Source organism: Clytia hemisphaerica, unplaced genomic scaffold (genome assembly GCF_902728285.1).
Source record: "Clytia hemisphaerica strain Z4C2 unplaced genomic scaffold, Clytia hemisphaerica genome assembly, whole genome shotgun sequence".
In the NCBI taxonomy this organism is placed as follows: Eukaryota; Metazoa; Cnidaria; class Hydrozoa; order Leptothecata; family Clytiidae; genus Clytia; species Clytia hemisphaerica.
In genome coordinates, this window is record NW_027103699.1 from 525358 (window position 1) to 549665 (window position 24308).

General features: G+C 34.7%; 4 protein-coding genes across 4 annotated transcripts; 2 read left to right on the forward strand and 2 right to left on the reverse strand.

Moving 5' to 3' along the window:
* The first annotated feature begins 236 nt into the window (after positions 1 to 236).
* LOC136804000 (serine/threonine-protein kinase 33-like) lies at positions 237 to 19395 on the forward strand. The gene is made up of 13 exons (XM_067060738.1): positions 237 to 553; positions 848 to 952; positions 1485 to 1565; positions 1704 to 1761; positions 2217 to 2293; positions 2746 to 2833; positions 3201 to 3276; positions 3500 to 3612; positions 4029 to 4114; positions 4699 to 4776; positions 5048 to 5167; positions 18251 to 18286; positions 18564 to 19395. The coding sequence occupies exons 1-13, from the start codon at positions 362 to 364 to the stop codon at positions 18759 to 18761; spliced, it is 1308 nt and encodes a 435-aa protein (XP_066916839.1). The 5' UTR covers positions 237 to 361; the 3' UTR covers positions 18762 to 19395.
* Positions 7173 to 17110, reverse strand: LOC136804010 (uncharacterized). Its single transcript, XM_067060752.1, has 4 exons — positions 16863 to 17110; positions 16365 to 16630; positions 8210 to 8339; positions 7173 to 7785 (listed from the first exon to the last, which is right to left on the reverse strand). The coding sequence occupies exons 1-4, from the start codon at positions 16984 to 16986 to the stop codon at positions 7373 to 7375; spliced, it is 933 nt and encodes a 310-aa protein (XP_066916853.1). The 5' UTR covers positions 16987 to 17110; the 3' UTR covers positions 7173 to 7372.
* On the forward strand, positions 12105 to 13512 carry LOC136803913 (uncharacterized). The gene is made up of 4 exons (XM_067060635.1): positions 12105 to 12220; positions 12369 to 12730; positions 13047 to 13344; positions 13473 to 13512. The coding sequence occupies exons 2-4, from the start codon at positions 12427 to 12429 to the stop codon at positions 13510 to 13512; spliced, it is 642 nt and encodes a 213-aa protein (XP_066916736.1). The 5' UTR covers positions 12105 to 12220; positions 12369 to 12426.
* Positions 19396 to 20581: 1186 nt separating the features above from the next.
* On the reverse strand, positions 20582 to 24255 carry LOC136804001 (uncharacterized). Its single transcript, XM_067060739.1, has 6 exons — positions 24022 to 24255; positions 23451 to 23621; positions 23125 to 23226; positions 22632 to 22741; positions 22143 to 22174; positions 20582 to 21379 (listed from the first exon to the last, which is right to left on the reverse strand). Exons 1-6 carry the CDS (start codon positions 24183 to 24185, stop codon positions 20657 to 20659), a joined length of 1302 nt encoding a protein of 433 aa, XP_066916840.1. The 5' UTR covers positions 24186 to 24255; the 3' UTR covers positions 20582 to 20656.
* Positions 24256 to 24308: the final 53 nt, after the last annotated feature.

Here is a 24308-nt window from a genome sequence, read left to right on the forward strand (position 1 = left end):
TTTAACCATTTTATTTTAATTAGACTTGGCTTGATTTTTCCACCAGTTAAGACATTTATTAGAGGTTTGAGAGTATAAAAAATTTGTTTGAACTCGAAATATATTCTTTTTTTTCTCACAACTGTGTTAATATACTTTATTAAGTATTTTAAAGTATTATAAATGTTACATTCTTCATCATTCATATATTTTTTATGATCAGGTTTAAGCTTTTCTTACAAATTTATGTTTTCTCTTTTCAGCTAAAAATGAAAATCAACTTCATAAAAGTCAAGATCTAAGATGTTATGCTGCTTGACTTGAGAAAATCTGATTTGTTGTGACATACCATCTGGGAATGTCTAATTGTGTTTAATGGGAAATGCCCATACTAAGATACAAAAACCAAAGCACAAGACAAGTAAAACATACAAGATTAGATGATGATGTAGATTTTGAACAACACTTTGATTATGGCATCTTACTTGGCAAAGGTAGTTTTGGCACCGTCAATGAGGCTATTAGAATCGATTCTGGAGAAAAATTTGCAGTCAAAGTTATTAATAAGGAAAAGGTAATACTACAGAAATTTACTTGAACAAAAGCATCATTTAATATAGTGCAGGACAATCATATAATAAATATATCATAATTTTGAAATTGAAAACAAGTGTAGGATACATCTTTACATTAGGGTATTCACAGATATGGATGTACAAGTTGTATTAAATTTCAGGTGCTACACTTGCCACTTTTTAACCATCTAGACTTGTGGCACAGTGTAGGAAAAAAAATCATAGCTATTCTAGTAAATATTTATTGTTATTGTTATATTGATAATATCAATTTATATGGATTTTAATTTTAGGCTGGGAGTGCTGCTGTAAAACTATTAGAAAGGGAAGTTGCTATTATGAAAAAAGTTGATCATCCAAACATTATCTTCCTGGAGGAGGTTCTGGAAACACAGACGGTAAGATAAAATTCTTTGACTTTATAGATGTGAATGTACGAAATTTTAATACAAAATTTTGAATCCAGCCAAGGCAAATGACTTGTAACAACTTGAAATAAGTACAGCTTACAGTAGGACGAAATTTTGGCAGGGACTTTAATTTGGCGGATTTGGTATAAAATTTACTAAATTTAAATCATCTTACCCCTCCTCCAAATTGTATGCTTTTGTCAGGACTTGAAACAGGTTTTTTTCTTATGTAGCATTTATTGGCCAAAATATCCTTCATTCGCCAAATTTTTAATAATTCAAGGCCAAATTTGATTTTTCAAGCTACTTTCCAAATTAAACCCATGCCAAAGTTAACTTTTTTTCTGCCATCGGCCAAATTAAATTACCACCGAAAAATCTTTTTTGACCATCCGCCAAATTTCTTCCTTTAAGGTAAGTGACGATGGATGGATTAGATTCCAAAGCTTGTCAATAAATCAACTGATTCTTCAACGAATCTTTTTATCCAAAAATTCACATTACTTTTTTTTTCCTTTAGAAAATGTATCTAGTAATGGAATTATGTTCTCATGGAGGATTGGAAGAAATGCTCAATGAAAGGAAATATTTTTTGGAACAAGTAGGTTTTCTAGGAATTTCGGTTTTTTAGTTTTTTCACTTTCAATTGAATTTAAATTGTCAAATATCAATATGTATTCATTCAAAAGTTAGAATTTATCTATTTATTTTACTGTATAATTCTTTTTTTTCCATTCAGGATGTGTTGGTAATCATGCAGCAACTTGCAGATGCCATCGCATACATCCATGAAAATGGTACGTTATTTTTAGTCAAATACTGTAGAACCAATCAGAATTTTATTTTTTATTATATTGTGGTGGTTGTTACCATAGACTCTTTGAAATTCCTTTTATAAAAGAGGCTAACTCTGCTTGCTTTTTAGCAACCTTTTGGTTTGAAGCTGTCCAACCTTTTTTAGGACATTCTACTTGATACAATACACTCTTCTCGAGATGCATAAATTTATTGTTGTCCTCGATGAGACATTTTGAATTTCAAGTACTTTTGTTTTAGAGTTAATGTTTGCCTTTTGGGAATTTAGATTGGTTTAATTGTATAATTTCATAGCAATGAAATCTGTTTTGAATTACTACGTGTCTAAACCCCTGAAAGCTTCTTCCATCTTAATTCTTACTCACCATGCATTCAAGAATCCCAAAATAACAGTTCATTATCAGATATTGTTCTCATCATTTTTCCTTTATTTCAGACATCGTACATCGTGATTTGAAATTGGATAACATATTACTGGCTGAACCCACAGATGAGCTACCTTTTAATGTTAAGGTGTCTGTCTCCTTTAAATTCCTAATACAGTACTACCTTCTTCATATATACATTTCAATTAAAGAGTTGAAGTACTGAACAACGACAATTGATAGACGGTTTTAATGTGTCATCACAAGCAACTTTAAATACAAATGAAATGGAACGTTCCAGTAAAACGAACTTTCTTGAACGTTGAGGAACTTTCTATGAACGCTAGGACTAGAGAACTTTCTTGAACATTCAGTGGACACAAAGGATCGTTCGCGAGCGTTTAGGAACGTCCTGAAAATTCAGAAACGTTCTGGAACGTTTAGAAAGGATAGAGAACGTTGAGGAACGTTCTAGGAACGATATGGAATGTTCAGGAACGTCTCAAGAACGTTCCATTTAATTTGTACTTCAAATCGCTTGTGGTAATTTAACACATCATGTTTCACGCCAATGAAATTCTCAACATGTTTTTCTTACAGCTAACAGATTTTGGATTGTCATATACACGTGGTGGTTCGGGTAGTGATTACATGATGAACCAAGTGGTGGGAACACCTATTTATATGGGTATGATATTTTCAGTTCTAATTTCATTTTTTTGTGTTATCTCCTTAGCTTTTAGTTCCCAACGGAACTTCGTATCAGGGGCACACAGGGCTTCTATATTAATTGTATGAGCATGAAAATATTTCAAAGCATTTGGAATTTCTCAAGATCATCTTAAGTTATTTGTCTTCGAAGGCTAATGTTTTTTATATAATTTGTATGTTTTTACAACACATGTAGAAATTTAGTTCATTCTGTTATAGTTAATTACTTTGCTTAGTTTAATAAACATTATAGGCTTACAATAAGTTTTAATTTGAACCAGAGATATGGCCGCTTTGACGTGTGTCTACTCCTGTGTTCTTATATCATTATTTTTCTTTTTCAGCGCCAGAAGTGATAACCAACTATGGATACAGTCAACAATGTGATATTTGGAGTCTTGGTGTCATACTTTTCAAACTGTAAGCTTATTCAAAATTTTTAAAAGCATTTTCTCTGAATTCTTTATACCGCAGCTTGATATTAAAACTGCTGAGTTTGTTGGTGTCTTTCTTTATTTTCAGTCCTCATTTCTCTTGAAAGTCTGACGCTGCTCAATAACTTTATCAGGAACATAACAAATGCCATTGCAAGCGGCATACAAAGGAAATCCAAAACTCTATATTAATAACTCTTTTTTCTCAGGATTACTGGAAATCCACCATTCATGTCATTTTCCGAAGAAGATCTTTTCGATTTGATAAAGAAAGGAGAGCTCCAGTTTTCTCATGAAAATTGGAAGAATGTCTCACCCGCTGGTATCATTAAAATACTTTTTTATTTTTATCATGATTCTCCACTTTGCCTCCACTCTCCTTATCCCGTTGTTCTGAAAAATTTATAAAACCAAATGTCTTACATTTTAATCTATTGACAAGTATTCCAACATGAATTCGATGAATTATGGCACAAAGTTATAATATTTATATATTAAATGTAATTTTTTCTGGGGACCTTTCTGATCATATAAAGGGGTCATGTATCAAAATTTGGGAATGGCGTTATCTTCCGTATAACATTCTAAGTATCATGGGCTTTTTAGACCATAATTAAATTAATCACCAACTCCCGTAATTGTTTTTGATGGTGTCAAGACAATGTCTCTTTGTAATGATCATTGCCCATAATGATATTGCACAATTAAAATTATTTTATTTTACATTTTTGTCGATAGCTAAAGAATTGGTGGAGGGATTGATGAAAGTTGACCCTGCTCATCGCTTAACTTCTAAAGAAATTGTCTCGCATCCTTGGATAAAGGTAATGGATGGTATATGATGGCTCATAACACATTAAGTGTTTTATTATTTATCATAAAAAGGCCCAATAACAGCTAGAATTCCAGGAAAAAGTTTTTTCACCAGGACTGAAGGACTGTAAAAGTTTGTAAAACTGAGGCACGTCAAAAACGACTGGTTCTATAGAAAACTAGGCTGTGCCAAAGGCGATGTTGTCTTTCTTGGAAATTTTGTCTTTTTTCGGTCTGTTACGATTAGATGAATTTTTCTCTCGGTACTAGCAACTGTTTGGTACTATATTACCGAAAAACTGGTGGTTAGGAGTGTTGTTTTGTAAAGTTAAAGATAATATCGCATTGTGGTGGATAAAGTAGCTTCACTTAAGTTGAAGTAGTTCTCGCACTTAAAGTAAAACATTAATCCATCACAGAGGCAATATATAAGAGGCGTTCGATAAATAGTATCAGACACGGAATGGTGTCTAACTTATTTAACGAACCGTACTTTGTGGTTCTTTTAATTTCCTGCAAAGAAGAGTTTGAGTTCTCTTCCTGCGAGGAAGAATTTGGTAAAAGTTGATAGAAAAAGTGTATATTTTTTTTATAGGGCGAACAAGAAATGAACGGTACGAAAACAATTAATGTGTTGGAAATGATGAAGGAATATAATATCGAACAGAAAAAGGTATCAAATAAAAACGTCTCAAAAAAAAACGTCTTAACCATTGATATAAAAGGAGGCTTTGCCGCCTCAAAATTTTGTGGGATAATTAGTTAAGTAAAATCCCCTCTAAGAGCACGAAAAGACTTTGATCCTGTTTGATTGCCACTGATCTTTGTCGTCTTTCGTCGTCCTTTTTTGAAATATTTACAAAGTTCCAATTGTAAACAGAGACTTTTCGAAATTCGGGAAAATTATGCAAAGTGTAAAAAATTTCAAGTTTTTATTTCTTTAGCTAGCAGAAGAGCAACAGTTAAAAGAGCAGCAACTACTCCAACAACAAAACAATGCAAACGAACAAAATGCTGACCCGACCGACAATGAACAAGGTCCTTTGACAGCCATCGCTGAATTGGTAACGTTTTGTCTTATTTATTTTTGGTATTATGATTTTTTTTTAAAGGATGCAGCGGGTTTCAATACAAATTTACAAGCTCATCGACTCATTATCATAACATACCTTTAGAGGAAAATTTGGCGGGAAAGATTTTGCCAAACGCGGGCCAATACTTGGCGGAATTTATTGGTGATTTACGATTTTTTTTTTATTTAGCGAGAAAGAATTTTGGCAAACAACACGTTATTTTGTTAGTTTTTTTAGCTGAAAAAAAGAAGAAATAAAGGTATTTTTTTAAGAAAAAATCTTGCGCAGATTAAAAGGTGATTAAATTTGGCAAAAGTTATTTTCAACGATTTAAGAAATTCGCATCTCGGCAAAATTTTATCTCGTCAAAACTTCTTTCCATTAGGTAATTATTTTCTTCTTTTAATCAAACTGAAATAACATGACGTCTCATCGCAGGGCTATTCCATAATAACTTTTAATAATAACTTTTTCAAGTCTTAGAATTTTCTCGAAGTTAAGTAATACCTTATCGACCCTTTTTACGCCGGCCCTAATTTAACACCGGCCCTTATTACGCCACAGCCTAATTTTGGGCTTACGCCAATTAGGGCCGTTAATAACGCCAAAATTTGAAAAATGGCTACTTATGCATCAAATTAGTAAATGATGACTAGAATTTACATATAAAATGTCATTTTTCAGTAGTAAACTGTTGAAAATTCCATAGAAAATATATTAAATATTTCACTGAAGTTTTAAATATGGAGTAAAACAATGGATAATTATTTCGTCTTCGAATCATACCTAAAATCCTTTAAATTGAGAATAATGATAAAAAATTAACGCATTAATATAATAATATAAACAGAATATAGTAGAGGAGAGGTGAGATTGGCAGTTATAGATTAAACGCATATGAAAAGATTGTATCTTCACTAAGAAGCTATCGATAATGACTCAATTTGGTTAATTGGAGCTGAGTGGATGAAGAGCTGAAATATACCTTGGTGTCTAGACTTTAGATTCCCTTTTAAAATTGAATAATTATAAATAATAAATCAAATAATACACGTTTTTTACAAGAACATTTTGAAGCCTTCAGATATTCTTAACTTTTCGGGTTTCGAGCCTAAAATTGTTCTTAACATGTTTTTATTTTCAGCATTTTTGAGTATTTTTGTCCATTTTCCTAAGAAAACAGGTGTTTTAAAGCCCAAAAAGCCTTAAAATGTTCTTAACTTGCTCTTAAGATTTTGGCCACCGAAGCCTTCATGTTCTTATACAGTTTGTTCTTATGAAAAATAACGTGTATTGCTAATATGTAATAAACGGGTAATAAGAACGGTTGACAGACTATTCGTTATCATAGTATTGAGATTTTACTGCTGACTTTTTTGATTTTCGCACTTGATCTGAAAAACTGTGTGTCACTGTCTCGCAAGTTGGCAGCTAGTATAAACTACAGCGTAAGATTCTAGCGAGACTAGTTTAAACTGCCTGACAACTTGCGAGACAGTGACACAATGTTTTTCAGATCAAGTGTGATAATCTGGCGTGAATAACCTGGGGGCAAGGGCATCGTACCTTTACCTCGTCCACGATGTATTGTAGAATCTATACCTAGCACAGTCACCAGTTTCTTTCTACCCTCACATGGCATGGTTGGCCCGGGCGAACGTACATGTACTTGCCAAGTAAATCACAGCACCGAGTGGGAAACGAATTCCGACCTCCTGGACGGTGGTTAAGATTGATAACCACTACTCTACACTACACTACACTACTGCGTCATGTCATAGTAATGAGATATTAGGTGCATCAATGTTCGATCTAAATATGATTGATTCAGCTGAATTAAACCTGCTACAAGAGAAACAGCTTCAATACCTCTCCAAAACAGGTGTAAATTGAAGAACTCTTCTTCAAATATTTCTTTTGCTTCGGTTATTAGGTACCCGAGAGTAGAGCTTTAAATATTGTCATTGCACTACTACTATCGCTATATCTTCTATATCTTCATCTTTACTCAAAGAATTCAGTTACGTCTTTATAATCTTTCTGGACAAAATTTTGAAATAAAGAGAAATTTATTTCGACATTTGTTAGTGTATTTAAATCTCCACTCCATTCCCAAAAAGACTTGAGCATGAAATCTAAGTTCTAAGTACTATGTTGGTTGAGGCAATCGATAGTGTTCCTTCTTTTCTTATGGAATTAATAAACCATGATTTCAGCAAGACTCATGTATCTTCGCGATCCAATATCAAGTTGTGACAACTTTACGTACCGTGCTAAAAGAGGCTTAGTGCATTGAGCAAAATAAACCAAAGTAACAGTATCCCCAATGTGTGTACAAAATCGTTGATTGTTGCCTGGACTATCGAAGACGTTGATATCAGTTTGTGATAGGCGCCTTAATAAATTCAAATCTTCTGTATGTCGGTTATGTAAAATTAAGAATGTGATAATTTTTCGTGAACCAAGATCGATTTGGATCCATTCATTTTTACTAGCGCCTGTGGTACAGAATGAGGAGCCTGGGCCGAATTCGCCATCAGTACAATGCGAACCGTAGTTGGATCCATACGTCTTTGCCATCAGTACAGGTTTGTGGATTGCCATGTTTTCTTTAAAAATAAAGAGAAGAATAAAATATGTCACAATAAAAATCTGCAGCAGAGACAATAACGACAGTACTTTTGATAGAATTCGAATTAAATAGCCGTTTTAATGCTTGTTGAAAAGATATTCAACAGTGGAACATTATCCAATATAAAATAATCCAGCAAAAATTTGGAAAATGACGATGAAAAATGAGGAAAAAAACTTCTTCTTAGTTTATCGACTCATCAATGGACAAGAGTAAGGTTAAACCAAGGTCAAATTTTAACAAAAAAATTCATTGTTCTTTGATATTTTTTGGTCAAAGTTTAAAAATGTTAATATTGAATTCCAAAAAGATTTCCTTTGAGGTTTCGCTTAAGACCCTGGAATGAATCTGCAGGCAAAAGATTTAAAAAAATATGCTTCAAAATGACCATTGTACAATACCTGTTAGCTCATTCATGCAATGTTCATCGTAGGTTTGAAACGGACATAGACATTCATAAGTTTCATTGTCATAATGTGGTATACATTTATGGTTTGGATTGATGCACGTCTCTTCCCATTCACAATCATGCTATAAAAGCAATGAGAAGACTTTCATCTAGCGGACATCATTATTTTAATATTAGAGTTAAAAAGAAGAACACATCGTGCGTTAAATTCCTTTCAGAGGTTAAGTGAAGATAACCACTTTTTACATTTTTTGCATGTCTTGTGCATACTTCTCAAGAAATGTAACTTGAAAATATTTCATCAATTTTTATTTCCAAACCCCCCAGTGTATAAAAATGTGTACTTCATGAATAATATACTACCGGGTGTTTCAAAAAAGTGTACAAGTTTTAATTCAGATAGGATGAAAACTAAGAAAGTTGTAATTTTCACAATCAGAAAGAGGAAAGGCTGACTTAAATTTTTAGCTATCAAACTTTAAGTTTGCTTCACGTGTTCAAGAGTTATAAGAAAATTCGAGAAAAAAAATTTTGAGAAAAAAGTTAGGATAAATTTTTATGTCTTTCTCTTTTGTACAAGAAAAGAGCGTGTTTTTGTTGTAATGCGATACAGTCAGTTTAAAGTTTTAATTACTGTAATTAACATTTTTCGATTTTAACGATTCTTTTTTATTCTTTTGATAATCAAAACATTCGAAAGGCCCTATCGAATCTTTAGATGCTAAACAAAGTATCAGAAAAGCTTATTTTTCACTGTTTTATAAGCTTTAATTCCAGACGGTGTCAATGGAACAAGTTCGAACAAAAATAGCGATTAAACCAATCGAATGTAATCGAACGCGCTCGAATAATTGCAATTTGATTGTCGAATGCAATGAATCTCAATCGAACGGTCGATTATTCGATTGTGCTCGATTGCGTTCGAGTTATGTTCGATTGAGATTCGATTATGTTCAACTAGTTTAATTAGTTCGATTATGATAATGTTCGATAAGATTGATTGCAATTAAATTAGCCCACTCCTCTAGAGCTTTAGAACTTTAGCGCGGGCGGCTGCCAATATGCCATTGGAAAATCAGATAAGAGCAAGTGCGCAGTACCACACAAGACGAGAGCGATTTATGCGAGCGAATATAATCGAATACAATCCAATTTAATCGAAGCAAACGAACGGCAAATCCGGAGTAATATTCGATTACGATTCGATTCGATTGATTCGGCGTTCGATTCGTTCAATTGACACCGTCTGGTTAATTTGATCCCTTCATTTTTCTAAAATATAACGCTTTTTTAAAATTAAAAAATAGCTCAAAATTTAAGCCTTTCCTCTTTCTGATGGTGAAAAGTCTAGATTTATAACATTCTTAGTTTTCTCACAACCTTGCTTCAAGCTTGTACACTATTTTTGAAACACCCGGTACCTGGAAAATTTTCTTACCCATTGAGACCCAGATAAATGTACCCAACGCTTCACTTTTAAACTACATTGTACATACTGCCCAGAAAAGTGCTAAATATGCCACATATCCCCTATTTTACTGAAAGGTACAACCCACAAAAATCTTAAATTTAATTATACTGATGTTCCCTTATAAGGTCCCAGGCCTCCAAGTCATGTTATATCATATACCGTTGGAAAGGTTTTTTCACACTGGTTCTAAAAAACATCACAACATATGTCTGAAAATGGACTGGGTCCGAGTTATGGGCCACGGAAGTATTTTACAGACCAGACTGCTTGCCTGAAAATTTTTTTTTTACTTGCGTCAAAATATGTCATATCATATACTGTTGGAAAGGTTTTTTCACACTGATTCTAAAAAACATTACAACATATATCTGATGAAAATAGACTGAGTCCGAGTTATGGGCTACGGAAGTATTTTACAGACCAGACTGCTGCCTGAAAATTTTTTTTTTAATTTGCGCCAAAACATGTCATATGATATACCGTTGGAAAGGTTTTTTCACACTGATTCTAAAAAACATTACAACATATATCTGAAAATGGACTGGGTCCGAGTTATGGGCCGCTTATTTAAACCCAATCGGATGAATAATAAGAAAATAGAAGAAACATAACGTAACATGAGCTCAGCACTTTACTTATGATTATGATGTAAGCATGACGTAATGAGAAATCAGCACTTTTTATTTTGTTTAGAACAGCAAATTTATTTGCAAGTTCATCAGATTCGAGAAAATCTTGATTTTATTTTAAACAATAGATGTTTTGATTTGTATTTTATTATATTTGCCTTAGACAAGCATATAAAAACATCATATATGCAAAGAATAACTTTTGGTGTGTTAATTCATGTTTTGAAATTTAGTGTTAAATTAAAAGATATCATTAAGAAGACATTGTTTAGGATACGATTGACTGTACGATTGCGATTACATTGGAAAAGGTTTTGCAAAATTAAAGAATTGATGCTTATTTATTTACAGCAATAAAATACAATGATATGAAAATATACAAATATGACAAAAAACGAAGTCCATTTCTTGATTGGGAGCTATGCATTTTGTGTCAAGTCGAACAAGCAAATGAGAAACTCATATGTCCAGCATCTATCGTCAGGAAGGGGCATGATCCTACTAAATCATACAAAGACCTCTTGGAGAGTCTCCAACGATTTGCCGAGTTGAGAAGTTTACCTTTCGAAAAGTTGTATATTTCTGATGAAAACTTTAAGGATCAAAGCATATATTTTATTATCAATAAAGGAAAGATCAGTAGTTTGAAACTTGAGAGGTTGGAAAAGTCACAGTCCAAATTAAAGGATACCAAAGATGACATACAATTCGAGCAACCGGCGGAACGAAGAAGAAGTGACAGAGTTAACCAGCCTAACGAATATAAGAAAGTCGCATGTTTTTTTGTCACGAAGAAACCGGGAGACTACATCAAGCGTCTACCTATAAACTGAATAACAGAGTCCTACAAATTGCAAAACTTTTTATGTGGAAATAATAAACAAGTTGACTGAAAGAGACATGATGGCTTGGGAGTCGGTTTACCATTCTGATTGTCTCATCAAGTTTTACAAAAAAGGGAAGGAAATCGAACAGGTATCAGGAGGCAGCGATGTTGATAGCCAGATTTCATGCACTGCTTTTGTCGAGCTAACGATTTACATGTCAGATTGTGCTGAGGAAGATAACAGTGCCGTTTTTAAGCTTGACGACTTGATAAAGTTTTACGGATATCTGATCTTGGTGGAAGGGTTAACGGAAAGATTCACTCAACAAGATTCAAAAATAGACTATTATCACACTTTGAAAATCTTTTCGAATCGAAAAAGGAAGGAAGGCATGTCTATTTAGTTTTTGATGAGGAGCTTGGTGTAGTACTCAAGACAATCTTTGAAAACACTTTAGATGATGATGCATTTACTTTATCAAAAGCTGCTAGAATTTTACGAAGAGAAATCTTTTCCGAAGATTATAACCCTTTAAAGGGTCTTTTTCGTCAGACTGCCAAAAAGAATTTCTTCCTCACTTTGTTAATTCATTTATCGATACACTCCTTCATGGTCAAAACTACGTCACGAGTAATGAATATAAAGGGGTCATAGAAGAACTCAATGAACTGGGACTTTCAATGCCCTACAAGCGTGTCCTTAGCATAACGGACTCTCTTAGCGCAACCGTTTTAAAAGAGTATAAGGAAGACAAAGTTGTATGTCCAAGAGTATTGAAGAAAGATGTGTTCACTGATGGTGCCTTAGATAACTTGGATATCGATCCGTCATCGTCGACATCAAAAGGGTCGTTTCATGGGACAGCGATATCATTATTCCAAAGGAAAAAAAGTCAACATAACGACATCAATTTGAGAAGAACTGTTTTGGAGAAAGGTGATAAAATTAGCTGAACTACCAAAATCGTACTCTGAGGTGACACCAGTTTCATCTTTCAACAAAAATCCTGAAACAAAGGATAATTCAGGCGTTCAAGACTGCCCCATTGATCAAAAGAGCGGCACCCAAGAGAAAAAGTAAGTTTTTAAGAGTTTTTCCAATTTTTTTTCCAATTTACAGAATTTCCGGTCTTCATTTTGTGTAAATAGTAGATTTAATTCACCAAAGAGCATTCATCGTAAAACACTATACAATTTACCATAATCGAACAAACATTCATTTCAGATGGCTAAATCATGTTGAGGAGGAGATTCATATCGATGAGGAAACACGATCAAAGAATATGTCATGGTCAGCATTCAATGCAGCTGAACAAACCGAAGATAGACCAACCGATATCTCCGTCCTTCTACCACTCTTCCCTGATGATTCAAAATCGATTGCTATGATGAAACATGGAATGGACGTTATCAAACAGGCTGTTCAACATCTCAATGGTGATCAGTCGCCAGTCATTGCCTTTGACCAGCCACTCTTCGCAAACGCTAAACTCGTCCAATGGAATTGGAAAGAAGAATACGGTGAAGATAAGTTTGTAGCTATGATGGGTCCACTGCATATCGAAATGGCATTCATGAAAGTAATCGGTAATTTTAGGACAGTTTTTTAACTTATTTCCAGGGCTTTTCAGCTCTTACTGTATTCTGATGTTTATTGCCCCTGTTTCTGTAAAATTTTAATATTCAATTCCATAGAAATATGTACGACTTGACAATGACGTTGACGATACTGTTGACAATTCTACATAACAACGTTACAATACTATTCGACAATAACGGATACAACAGGGTGATTACTACGGTATGCTTTTCATAATTTACATTACTCAAGAGACATTACACTGACCAAACGATACAATTTATTGAGTAGATCAGCTCCTATTTGTATCATCGTATGTTCTAGGTGACTGGCTTGAAGAAGCTGGATGGTGTCATGTTATTTCTGAGGCTGATATCGCTACTTCGGGAAAAGCAGAATCGTTTCTAACCGCATCACACGTCAAGCGAACGCGTTATGGTCATGAAGTTACTGCTGCTGTACTCCACATGTTGTTAAACAAGGCACATCAAGAACATTGGTATGAAACGAAAGTTCCGCAAAAGTTTGAAGACTGGAAAAAATCCCAAGAGGATCAATATCCTCAATTTCGCTTTTGGTCAACCACGCTCAAACTGGAATTGCTGCTGCTGGAATTTGTTCGGTCCATAATAAGGAGTGCAGACTTTACCCTCTATAAAGAGCCCATCAGCAAGCTGTTACCATGGTTTTTTGCAATGGATCATGCCAATTATGCTCGCTGGCTATCCATTCATTTATATGATATGTTAGATTTGCCCCAAACCAACCCGATGGTCAACGAGTATTTTGAAGCTGGTCGATTCGTCATCACGAAAACGAAACGAAAATTTTCCTCCATCGGCATCGACCATGCCCATGAACAAAACAACAAATGTGTCAAAGGAGACGGAGGTATAAAACTAGTTTTTTAAACAGAGCCAGTATCTTATTGACTTATACTCGCCAACTAGTGAAAGCAGTTTAAGACATCGTCATACAATCTTTTAGTTCAAGGAGACTGAAGGAACGGTCGACTAATTCAATTTAAATTTTTTTTCCAGGAGCTGTTGGTCTAACAGAAGACTCTCATCAGTTATTAAAGTGGATGGTTTTTGGACCTGAATTGGCTCGAATTGTGAACGAATTTGAAGAAGGTTTACCCTTTAACAAAGTGAAAGACATCACGGAAAAAAACAATCATCATGAGCAAACTGAAAGCATGCAAACACGATTTTCAGACCATGTTTTGGCACTTATGTCTGGTTTTGGAAAATTCACTGAAGTTATCCGCCAGAACAAAACGAGGTAGGGATTTTCCTTTTCAGCTACTATTTCTATTCTTCTCCAAGGATAAATTCAGGCCTGAACTAAAGATCTGCTGTCTTTTGAAGAAAATGGTACAATGCTATAGATAAAAGATCTTATGTTATCTTTATTTTTATTTTAGGCAAAGGGACCCGCAGAAAGGTGCTGGAACAAACAAGAATACCGGGAAATTGGCAATCATTTCTACGCGTGGATAAAAACAAGCAAGAACTCTTCAGCTTTTTGGCAAATGAATCCATCAAAATGAATACCAAGAAAACAATAGTCAGCACTATCAATGACTTAGCAATTTCTAATCACCATGACTGCACCTTCTAGTCACCATGTAACCACGAGGAAGCTGACACTAGGATGTTCCTCCACGCAAAGGACGCAAGCAATTCTGGAATGCAAAAGATATGTATACGGACCGTTGATACTGACGTTGTTGCAATCGCTGTTGGCGTCTTCTCACAGCTTGGTATCACAGAATTATGGATTTCATTCGGTGTTGGGAAAAATCATCATCTTATCCCAATCCATTCTATCTGTCAGAGTCTTGGTAATGCTAAAAGTAAATGTCTTCCACTCTTTCACGCTTTAACTGGCTGCAACCAAGTCTCATTCTTCAGTGGAAGAGGAAAGAAAAATGCTTGGAATACTTGGGAGAAATTTAGTGATCTCACAACCGGTCTTCTCACAATAATTGAAAATCCATCAATCGAAACCTTAGAATCTTCATTTCCAACCATTCAGAGGTTTGTTGTGTTGCTTTATGATCGCACAAGCACCGACACCGAAGTTAACCAGCTGAGAAAACATCTATTTGCTACTAAAGGTCGATCATTAGAAGGCATTCCGCCCACAGTAGATGCCTTATATCAGTATTTTAAGCGTACTGTTTTTCAAGGAGGTTTTAATTGGTGTCAAGTTGTTGTAGCCATTCAAAATCTACCAAAACCTGAAGACTGGGGTTGGAAAGAGTATCAAAACAAATACGAGATCAAATGGACAACCTTACCTGAAGCTTCAAAAATTTGTCAAGAACTAATAAAATGTGGGTGTAACAAAGAGAAAGGGTGCAAAGGTAGATGCAAGTGTAAAAAGACATCCTTAAAATGCACGGAACTTTGTAAATGTCAAGGAGGCTGTGCTGAGTCATAAACTGTCTCCGCTACTTTCATTTTGAAATTGTTTTTTTAAGTTTCATATTTTCTATTTGGTCTAGACATTTTTAAAATTAGACACAGTTACACAATTTTCATGACTCTCTACGTAAGATTAATTAAGGTCAGGATCATGGAGTCAAAAGGCATTCTGTCTGACAATATCATGACTTAGGAATAATTTCAAGTCAACTCAACTGTATACATACTGATTATAGTTTGATCAGTGAACTCTGAGATTTCTTATTTGACGTTAAACTTTCACTGAGTTCTCCACTTTTGGCTTAGTATTGTGTGTTAGTAATGTTAGGAGGAATCGGCTATTCTGGCCTGTAAATTACTTCATGACCTATCACTTTGGCTGAGAGTCCATTTTTTAATTTGTATTGTGATGTTTTTTTTTAATTAATGTAAAAAAAACCTTTCTAATGTATTATGTCATAATGATGATACCATATGTTGTTAAAGAATTTTTTGCCCGAGAGCAATTCTGGTCTTTAAATTACTTCTGTAGCCAATAACTCGGACCCAGTCCATTTTCAGATATGTGTTGTGACGTTTTTTAGAATCAGTGTGAAAAAACCTTTCCAACGGTATATGATATGACATGTTTTTGAGACAAAATTTTCTTGCCTGGGAGGCATTCCGGTCTGTAAAATACACATACAGGTGTTCCGGAAGTGGGTCTGAGGCTTAAAATGTTTCTTACCCCCTAAGGTACCACTGTACCAAATTTCATGCTTTCTACTCAAAAACGCACAATTGATGCGCGCTTTCCCTGGACTGAAAGTCTCGATCAAAGAAGTTGTTCTCTTTGTAATTTTGAGCTTAAAATTTTTCATAGTCAAATAATCTCAAAAATTGTAATCTTTATGGTATCCTACCAAATTTTGGGAAAATACGTAGAAGTTCACCTTAAATATCGAGTTGAACTGTAATTCCAAACAGATTAAAAGCAAAAAATCTTTGAATTAATAGGCAAATTCACTTTTAGACCCTAAACCCAAGTTTTGTACACATTATAGTAAAAATCTAAATCGATTTCGGACCCTACACCACAAACTATAGTACACAGTTCGTGACAACTTTTTTCCCAAACACCCACCCACCCCATGCCGCCACCACCTCTCGTACACTGACCCCCCCCCCCTGGAACCGCTATATGTGTTATTGAAATTTATAATAAACTCACACTGATAGCATAATGTGTCGATCCAATTTGTTCAACAAAACTTGTAGAATTTCTGAAACGGTCAGTGCCCAGTAGTTGACATTCAAGGTGGCCAGCACTGGCTAGTGCGTTCTGTACTACAACATTGGTACTGGTACACGTGTCAAAATTGATACAATGTACAATGCAATTCGAGTTTGATGTTATGTTACTTGTAATAACTTGTATTGGTGTTACATCAAGGATGTGATTGACATGGGCCACCATATTTGCAAATCCATATTGTACTGAAATAAAACGCGGCTCTTGAATTCACTTGAAATGAATATATAAATTTGGTATTGCGTAACCCGTGCGTATTTATTATGAACTTACTTAATTCTTGCCTTAACTTAAGGGCTAAATAACAATTTATACTGTCGATGTTTTGGCTCAAACTAAAAATATGGATTGAAACCTTCGCAGGTAAAATTATTATCAATAGGAATAAAAAATCATTTAAAATCTAAAAAGTCTTACCACTGCTATTTGTCTGCAACGTACTAAGCCTCCTAATTTGTTGACAACGACAACAGCTTGGCAGAATCACCAATGAAATACGTAGAAATATCCCGAAGAACAGATTCATACTCCTTATCTTCATTGATAACTCACCGTCGACATAGGCTATTCTAACTGGTAAAATAAAACTTTCTTGGTAAAATATATATTTATATCATGTTAAGAATTTTCAAGTAACAAATTTTAACCCCACTCACGTTATGAACGAGCACAAAATCGAAATTTTATTAATTCTATATAAAAAAACGTAGAAATCGGAATCAATTGAACGCTTTGTTTGACTGCGAAGTCTTTTTTTCCCAGTGTAACATTATTCAAGTTTGTCATTTCTTTTTAGTTCTTTTTAAATTTTTTCTTCCATTTCTTTAATTTAAAATTCTGACGTTTGCGCTAACTTTTATCGTCTTGACAATTTTGAATTGTACCTTATTGTTAGCCATAGCATTCAATAATGTCAAACGATTAAGATTGAGGGGATGAATCGACTAATTTATTCAAGTTTCTCACAATCCTCTCTCTTCTCCTAGAAAATCCTCAACAAGATAATATTTTTAACCTGTGCACTGATCACCGGTTGCATTTGAAACCCAACTGCGTATACCAGGGCACTGATACAGCGGAGTTTTAAAAAGACATGACAAGCAAAAAAACTCTCTTATTTAAGTGTCTTGATCATAGTAATGATTTAAAATGAAAATAGGAAGAAGAACTAAAATGCAGGAGTGATAATCTATGATAATCAACCCCACAACAATTGCCATAATATACATGCCCGGGGGGGCACTGGGTTTGCGGACTGACGGTATGTGCGGGCCAAAAATTGGCTTTTAAAATTGCACCCTTACAGTGCAGCAAAAATCAGTGAAAATCATACCCTTAGAGTGCATTTTCCCCAAAGTTTTCTATCCTTTTCGTGCAAAAAATGGTCAAAATTCTAGCATTTTTGGTCAAAATATCTAGATTTTTCAAAAATTTTTCTACCCTTACAGCGCAGGCGGCAAAAAACCCACCCTTACAGTGCATTTCGGATGCCTTGAAAAATACACCCTTAGTGCCCGCACATACCCGTCAGTCATTTTGCTTGGCTGCCCCCCCCCCCCGGGCATACATGACAATAACCTCTAGCCAATGGACGGTAGTCTCTTCCGGACAAAATGACTCATAAAATTCATACTATGAAACATTTCTAGCAAAGCTAGGCTGATTAGAAAAGTGAAGTTTTTTAGAGAAGTATAATTTTTATGCTTCAACTGTCTTTCATTGCTGTTTCGATTTGCTTGATTTTTATTTATTCAACATTTGACCTTTCGTCAAGCATCTTCAATTTGTACGAATTCTTTTTCCAGGAAAGCTCGCAAGAAATTCAAAGGAAGAAATCCAAAGTAAATATTTTTTTCTTTTCCTAAATTGGAACGTTTGTATATTTCTTGAGGACATGGGACTCAATTTAGGTGATAACCTCTAAAGAACAATTAAGAACAACCATATTTTCCTAAAAGTGTTTATTTTATGCATGTGAGAACATTTTAAGTACATTTTTTTAGGCCTGAAATTCACGGGAAAAAAAACCTCAGCCAAATGTTTCTGGTTCCTATAAAAAATCGAGTTATTCCTAATCAGTAATTTTTTTTCAAGAAGATAATTTTCTTCTTTTTCTAGGATATCAAGAAGACTAGTTCAGCATCAACCCTTAGTGCGTCAGGCTCATCACATAGCAAGAAAGCTAGTCTCTCATCTCCCGGCCCTTCGACATCAAACAACGGAGATAAAAAAGCGAGACCGGTACCAAGTTATATGCAACCTACAAAAAGTTCTAGAGCTCCCAAAAACCCAAATATCAAGGGTAAGAAGAAATAGCCCGAAGGAGGTATGAAATATTCAAATCGTTTTTATGGATGGAATGCAAAATGATTATACGTAGGTGACAGGTGGTGGAAAAATCATTTTTAATAAAAGATATCGCTCTGCACTGTTCCGGGTACTGCGACCTCTATATACCCTTTTAAACCCTATAGGGTTTAAAAGCTCCGATCGAAAATTTTGCCTGGCCGAGATCGAGAAACTGTGTTTCGACCGAGAAGGGGTAATAGAACGAATCTTCTACTTTCAGAGGGAAACAGTTCCAGGGGACAAAGCCTAGCCTAACGCATGTAAAACCTTATAGAGGATTTACCAGATTTGTTTAGGGCTTTGACATGCTATGGTTTGCGATTACGCTTGTATGCCGATGTTCAACAGTTTTTTTCACGATCCCCTTGATCGAAAGAGTGCGCGTACACCAAAAAGTATATTTTAGATATATAGAAAAATTAATTAATATAAAAACGAGTGTGTATAGAATTGAATTATTATTTTTGTTTTTATTTTTTTGACTATTGAACTTAAATTAAACCATTTCTTGTTAGGTATTGTTTTTCCCATTTTTCTCCTTTTTGTATGAGTTTGTATATAGAAGTATCAGTTTGAGTAAAGAAATAGCTTGAATGACCCAAAAAAATCACATCTATTAAAATTTTATTTTGAAATTATAGACCGATAAACAAAGGTGAAAAATAAATTGTTCATAAATCTCATAACATAACACATAACCGGGTCCTTTTAAGCTTATAATTAAGATCGGCGTTTGATTGGTGCGGCGACTATTTGCTTTCCAATCAAGCCAATCACCGTGCTTTCCAGCCCGTTTAATGTTCATCAGTGACTGACGACCTTTAAAGCGAATGCATGTCGTATGCGAGATAAACATGATCCGTTCGGATAATTTATTTTTTACTAGACTGTGAAAGCTTGTTGATGTATATCAAATCATCAATGTAAGGAAACAAGAGTATCAAACTGTTAATGGAAGATTTTCATTCAACCTCTGGTTTTCATCTTTTTCTTATTCCAGTAATTGTCTATTTTTCGAAAGTTTTCCACCAATGACATTCTTATTCTAACTCCCCCCGCCCTGCCCGCTTATTAAGCTTTCAGAAATTTTCCACCCACCCCGCTTAATCCGAATCCCCCGTTTATTAGGTACCCGAGAGTAAGTCCTGCGAACTATTTCAAAAATCGCCTGTTCATTTCTTATTGCAAAGATAAGGTAGGTAGTTGAAAAAAAGATTTTCTTATTTTATATTTTTTTAAGCCTCAAATCAATAGCCAATGAATGAAAATCTTTGGAAGTAGTATTGTTTGTTAGTCTATAGAGAACTTGTATTTTTATGTTGATTTGAAAAATTTTTAGAAAAGAGAAGAAAAGTGCTAGGCGGGTGTTATACTTTTTGAGATCATGGAATTTTTTACGTCAGGGCATAGCTACACGTTTTTTTTTTTATTAGAACCCAATTTATAAGAACATTTAGGCTGAAATTCGTCGAAAATTTAAGAACATCGTAAGAACATGCCCAGCCTCAGTTTGGAAAAAAATGACAAGAAACTACAATTTTTCTTCTTTTCAAGCAGTTTTAACCCAACTTAGGCATGGATTTTCTAAAATCGAGAGTCAAATATTGTCCAAATTGTACCAATTTTATATGCTCTTTATTTTGCATGATATTGTCGATTTCGAGTAGTCTGAAAAATTAAGAACGCATTTAAGAACATTTAAGGCTGAAAATTGCTAAAAAAAATAAGCACATCCAGGCTCAGCCAAATTTTAAGTGTTCTAATAAAAAAAAAACGTGTATCAGGCCGTACAACGCCATGGAAAGAAGAAAACAAGAAAGTCGTGAGAATTTTGGTTCAGTTTTTTCTGGACTTGTTTTATTTCAACCGCGGAAAAAATTGACATTCCATCCAAAGAAATCATGTTTACGTCCAGTCTGTACTGCATCGCTCAAATTGGGTATAATCTCTTTATAATCTTTTAAAAATCGATGATGTGCGTCTGTCTTGAAGCCACGTTCATATTGGCTTTCAGATATCTTTCCAACGGGAGGGTTGATTGTATCCTCACTGTTTATGAATTTACCTGGATGTGGTGTTTTTCTTCGTTTCAAGATTCGTTCACTTTTCATTTTCTTTTCAAAATTTTCACTGGACGGTTTGACCATGATCGTACTTACCATAATAGGAACTTTACCTTTACATCGGCAAAAACCTTCATCCTTGGCCTCACTTTCTTTGAAATCTTTATGATCAATGAATTGCGGTCTCAGGCAATATTTTGGTAGCTTCAACATTGGGTAATTTAATTGGTTATTGCTTATATTTAACTCCCCCGGTGGCCAGTACGCTTTTGGAACAATCCCTTTTTTCTTTGATATGCTTTTCTTCTCTTTGTCTTTATTGTATGGTTGGGAATCGTTGATTTTCAGTCCACATAATTTACATGTCCGAACGCAGATTTTAATTCGGACATTATGTCTTTGTTTATGTTTATTTGGTTTTAATTTGATTTGTTCGTGTTCATGTGCTTGGTTATATGTTGTAGTACCTTGGTGACATTGGTGTAGATTGGTCAATGCTTGTTTTGTCTTCTCTTGTAACTTCTAAAAGTGGAAACAATGGACTTTTTTACAGTGTGTATTTAAACCACAGAATGTTATTACTGGATTTTCTCTTGTCCCGTTAGACAGGGGTGTCTCACAGCCCCGGTGTAACTTTTTTCTACAGCGAGGATAAAAATTTCAATTGAAATCCTAATGGGGATAAAAATTCTATTGTTCCAAGGTTAAAAAATCTAGTGGGGATTGTTTTAGAGTGTGATTTCTAAACAATGAATTTCGAATGGGGATGAAATTAAAGTCAATTTGTCAGTGGGGCTGAAATTCTATGGTATTTTTTTTACCGGAGACGAAATTTTTGCCAAATTTTCCAGTGGGGCTGAAGCCCCAGCGGGGTCTGTGACACAGGGGTGTCCTTAGGCAGAAATCCTTAAACAGTCTCACGTTCAAATCTCCATAACTTGAATTTTTAAACATAGAGATGTGTTTGTAAATTAATATATTGGTTATATCTATACAATCTATGAAACTCCGAAACAAACTTATTTGTTACATGTCTTCAGAAACAAATTATGTATTTGATAACTCAAGAAGGGCACTGTTCATTTGTTTAAAACTGATATGTCATTTATTCCATACTTGTTGTAATACAACATAGGTTAAGTTATTAGTATTGGAAGGATTTTACTACAGCTTTTATTTAAAAAACACAGCTCGAGTTGTGTTAAAAGTTCTCCTCTCTACAGGCATCTTAATAATTAGATTAGGATGGATGCAACAGAATATAATATGTGTGTATTATACTTACAAATTGTGTCGGGTACTTGATTGACGTTGTTTCTGTTCGGAAGGAGGAAAAAAGATTATAGTTTTTGTATGAAAATCATACATGATCAAGCGATTGATACAAAATTGTTGATCCATGCCCAGTTCGTAATTTTGCTGACGTCATCAATTATGTGCTTTTTGATACAGCAGGATGGAATAGTGTCAGCACCGCGACAACCTACTTGGGTTAGGTATGGGTGTGGTCGGGTATCAAGAAGGCTTGGGAACGGGTCATTATCAGTTAGGGTCAGGGTTGGAGCTCGAGACAAGCCCTCGTTTCCAATTTTAGATGCTACTTTAAGTAATTCCGATCTGCTATAGATGGAATAATAGGTTTTAAATTTCTGATCACTTGTAACCTTACCTGACACGAGGCAAATTTTTTTTAAAGAACAGAAAAAGGTTTTTCAGCAATGATTGGACAAGCGAACCATGCTTAGAATATAGATCAGTGGTTTCAAAGTCATACCTGCATCAATAAGATCAACTCCGTTTGTCGGGAACAATTGAAACTTGCATCGATGCGATTGGTACTTGTTGCAAAACTCTCTGGGATAAGGCTCGCATATGTATTTCTCACTGAAAAAAAAAAATAGATTTGAACTGAAGTTTTCCCTTTATTAGTTCATGATATTCATAACAAATCTCTTACATGTGACCTTTCAAGAACATTGGACATCTGCCACTTGTAATTTCATTCTAAATAGACGATATGTTAAGGATATTTTCAGTCATTCGTCAATCGCAAACATTAGTAAGCCTGTTTGAGAGAGCTTGTGTTTGGGTCGCTACTGTATCATTGACATTTCAGACTAGAATGTTAGAAATCGTTTCAATGCGTTGTATGTCAAATCCACTCTACAAGAATATTAGCCGCGCGGGAAAAGACATTAGATGAGGCTTTGCCGATGTCTGTTATAGGCTAGTGTGAAGAGATAAAGAATAAATTGTATTCCACTTACTGGACTTCAGCTGATTGAAAAGGTTTCGGCACAATCTGATCACTGTATCTACATTTACTGAGCATTAAACCAGTTACGCTGTATGGTTGTTGACTTGTATCGCTAAAAAGAAAGAGAAGAGGAGGTTTGACCAACTAAGACACAACACTCAACTATCAACGATGGAGCTAAAAGTTTTTGGAGTGTCAGCCAAATTGTCAAGTCGATATGAGAAAATTTCCCTTTGATAATGGTGTATTATGGATCTATCGATTTTCTTGTTGTAATTTTCCTTTAATGAGAAATTTAGAAAGATTTGTGTAAAATATGAAGTATAGAATTATTACAGGTTGTCAATGCGATTTCCAAGATGTCTATGTGAGACTACCACTTTGCAATCGTCTGGTCCATTGACCAAATGTGATGGTTTGAAATTACTGTATGCAAGTTCCTCCTTGATCGTCTGCTTGGTGTCTTGTCCCCATAGTTTCTGTTCTCTCCCACTTTTCGCATGGTAGCTAGAGTTATTAGAAGCAAGCAAGATAATGTAGTTTTTTTAAGGTAAAAAAAGTACCCCTGTTAAGGAAGAAGCATACAAAACTTTGCAGATCTTGGGTAGATTAAAGGACATAAAATGTTTTTTTACAAATTGCTTAAACCGAATTTTTGAACAAGGTAAAAGCAAAAAAAAGTTAAACAAAGAAGGCCTTTTGGAGCTACTTCTTCTAAGTATTTCTCAGAAGAATGAAGAAACTCCATTCCAAATTTTTACAACGGTGACAAGAGAGCATATACATGTAGTGTTGAAATCTCGTAGCTCATCAAAATCGTTATTGCGAACTGAACATTCATTCATTTATCCCTAAGCTCGTGCGCTTTTCAGCTCCTTATAAACGATGTAAAGTATCCTTTACATACCCTATGGTTGGTAAAGTTTCTCGTTTAAATCTTCCTGGTGTTATCAAATTTGTTGAAATGAAGGTTGGAGAGATGGGTTGTTCTATTACTGGTCTTTTACAGTGAATGGGTGGTTGAATGGGTGCGCAGCGGGTTGCTGCGATGGTGGTTGTGGGAGGTGACATTGTTGCGGGCGGCTGTGATGTTTTGCCGCACTTGATCCGGAGAAGTTATCGAATGGTTTTTGACTTTATAGAGTTTTTTTTTATTTGACGTCAGTTTTTTATGTGTCACGTCACAATTTTTGA

Bases quoted from the DNA above. Each gene is read 5' to 3' on its own strand.
- LOC136804000 (XM_067060738.1), top strand. From the start codon at position 362: ATGCCCATACTAAGATACAAAAACCAAAGCACAAGACAAGTAAAACAT. The intron at 1,566-1,703 runs GTAGGTTTTCTA...TTTTCCATTCAG, and splicing joins GGAAATATTTTTTGGAACAA to GATGTGTTGGTAATCATGCA. The intron at 4,115-4,698 runs GTAATGGATGGT...TTTTTTTTATAG, and splicing joins TCTCGCATCCTTGGATAAAG to GGCGAACAAGAAATGAACGG.
- LOC136803913 (XM_067060635.1), top strand. From the start codon at position 12,427: ATGTCATGGTCAGCATTCAATGCAGCTGAACAAACCGAAGATAGACCA. The intron at 12,731-13,046 runs GTAATTTTAGGA...CGTATGTTCTAG, and splicing joins GGCATTCATGAAAGTAATCG to GTGACTGGCTTGAAGAAGCT. The intron at 13,345-13,472 runs GTCCATAATAAG...ATGATATGTTAG, and splicing joins CTGCTGCTGGAATTTGTTCG to ATTTGCCCCAAACCAACCCG.
- LOC136804010 (XM_067060752.1), bottom strand. From the start codon at position 16,986: ATGAAGATAAGGAGTATGAATCTGTTCTTCGGGATATTTCTACGTATT. The intron at 8,340-16,364 runs GTGAGTTTATTA...TTGCTTTTATAG, and splicing joins CGACACATTATGCTATCAGT to CATGATTGTGAATGGGAAGA. The intron at 7,786-8,209 runs GTATTGTACAAT...TTATTTTTAAAG, and splicing joins TTGCATGAATGAGCTAACAG to AAAACATGGCAATCCACAAA.
- LOC136804001 (XM_067060739.1), bottom strand. From the start codon at position 24,185: ATGTCACCTCCCACAACCACCATCGCAGCAACCCGCTGCGCACCCATT. The intron at 23,227-23,450 runs GTAATAATTCTA...CTTTCTTTTTAG, and splicing joins GGAAATCGCATTGACAACCT to CGATACAAGTCAACAACCAT. The intron at 22,175-22,631 runs GTATGACTTTGA...CCTTCCGAACAG, and splicing joins AGTTGATCTTATTGATGCAG to AAACAACGTCAATCAAGTAC.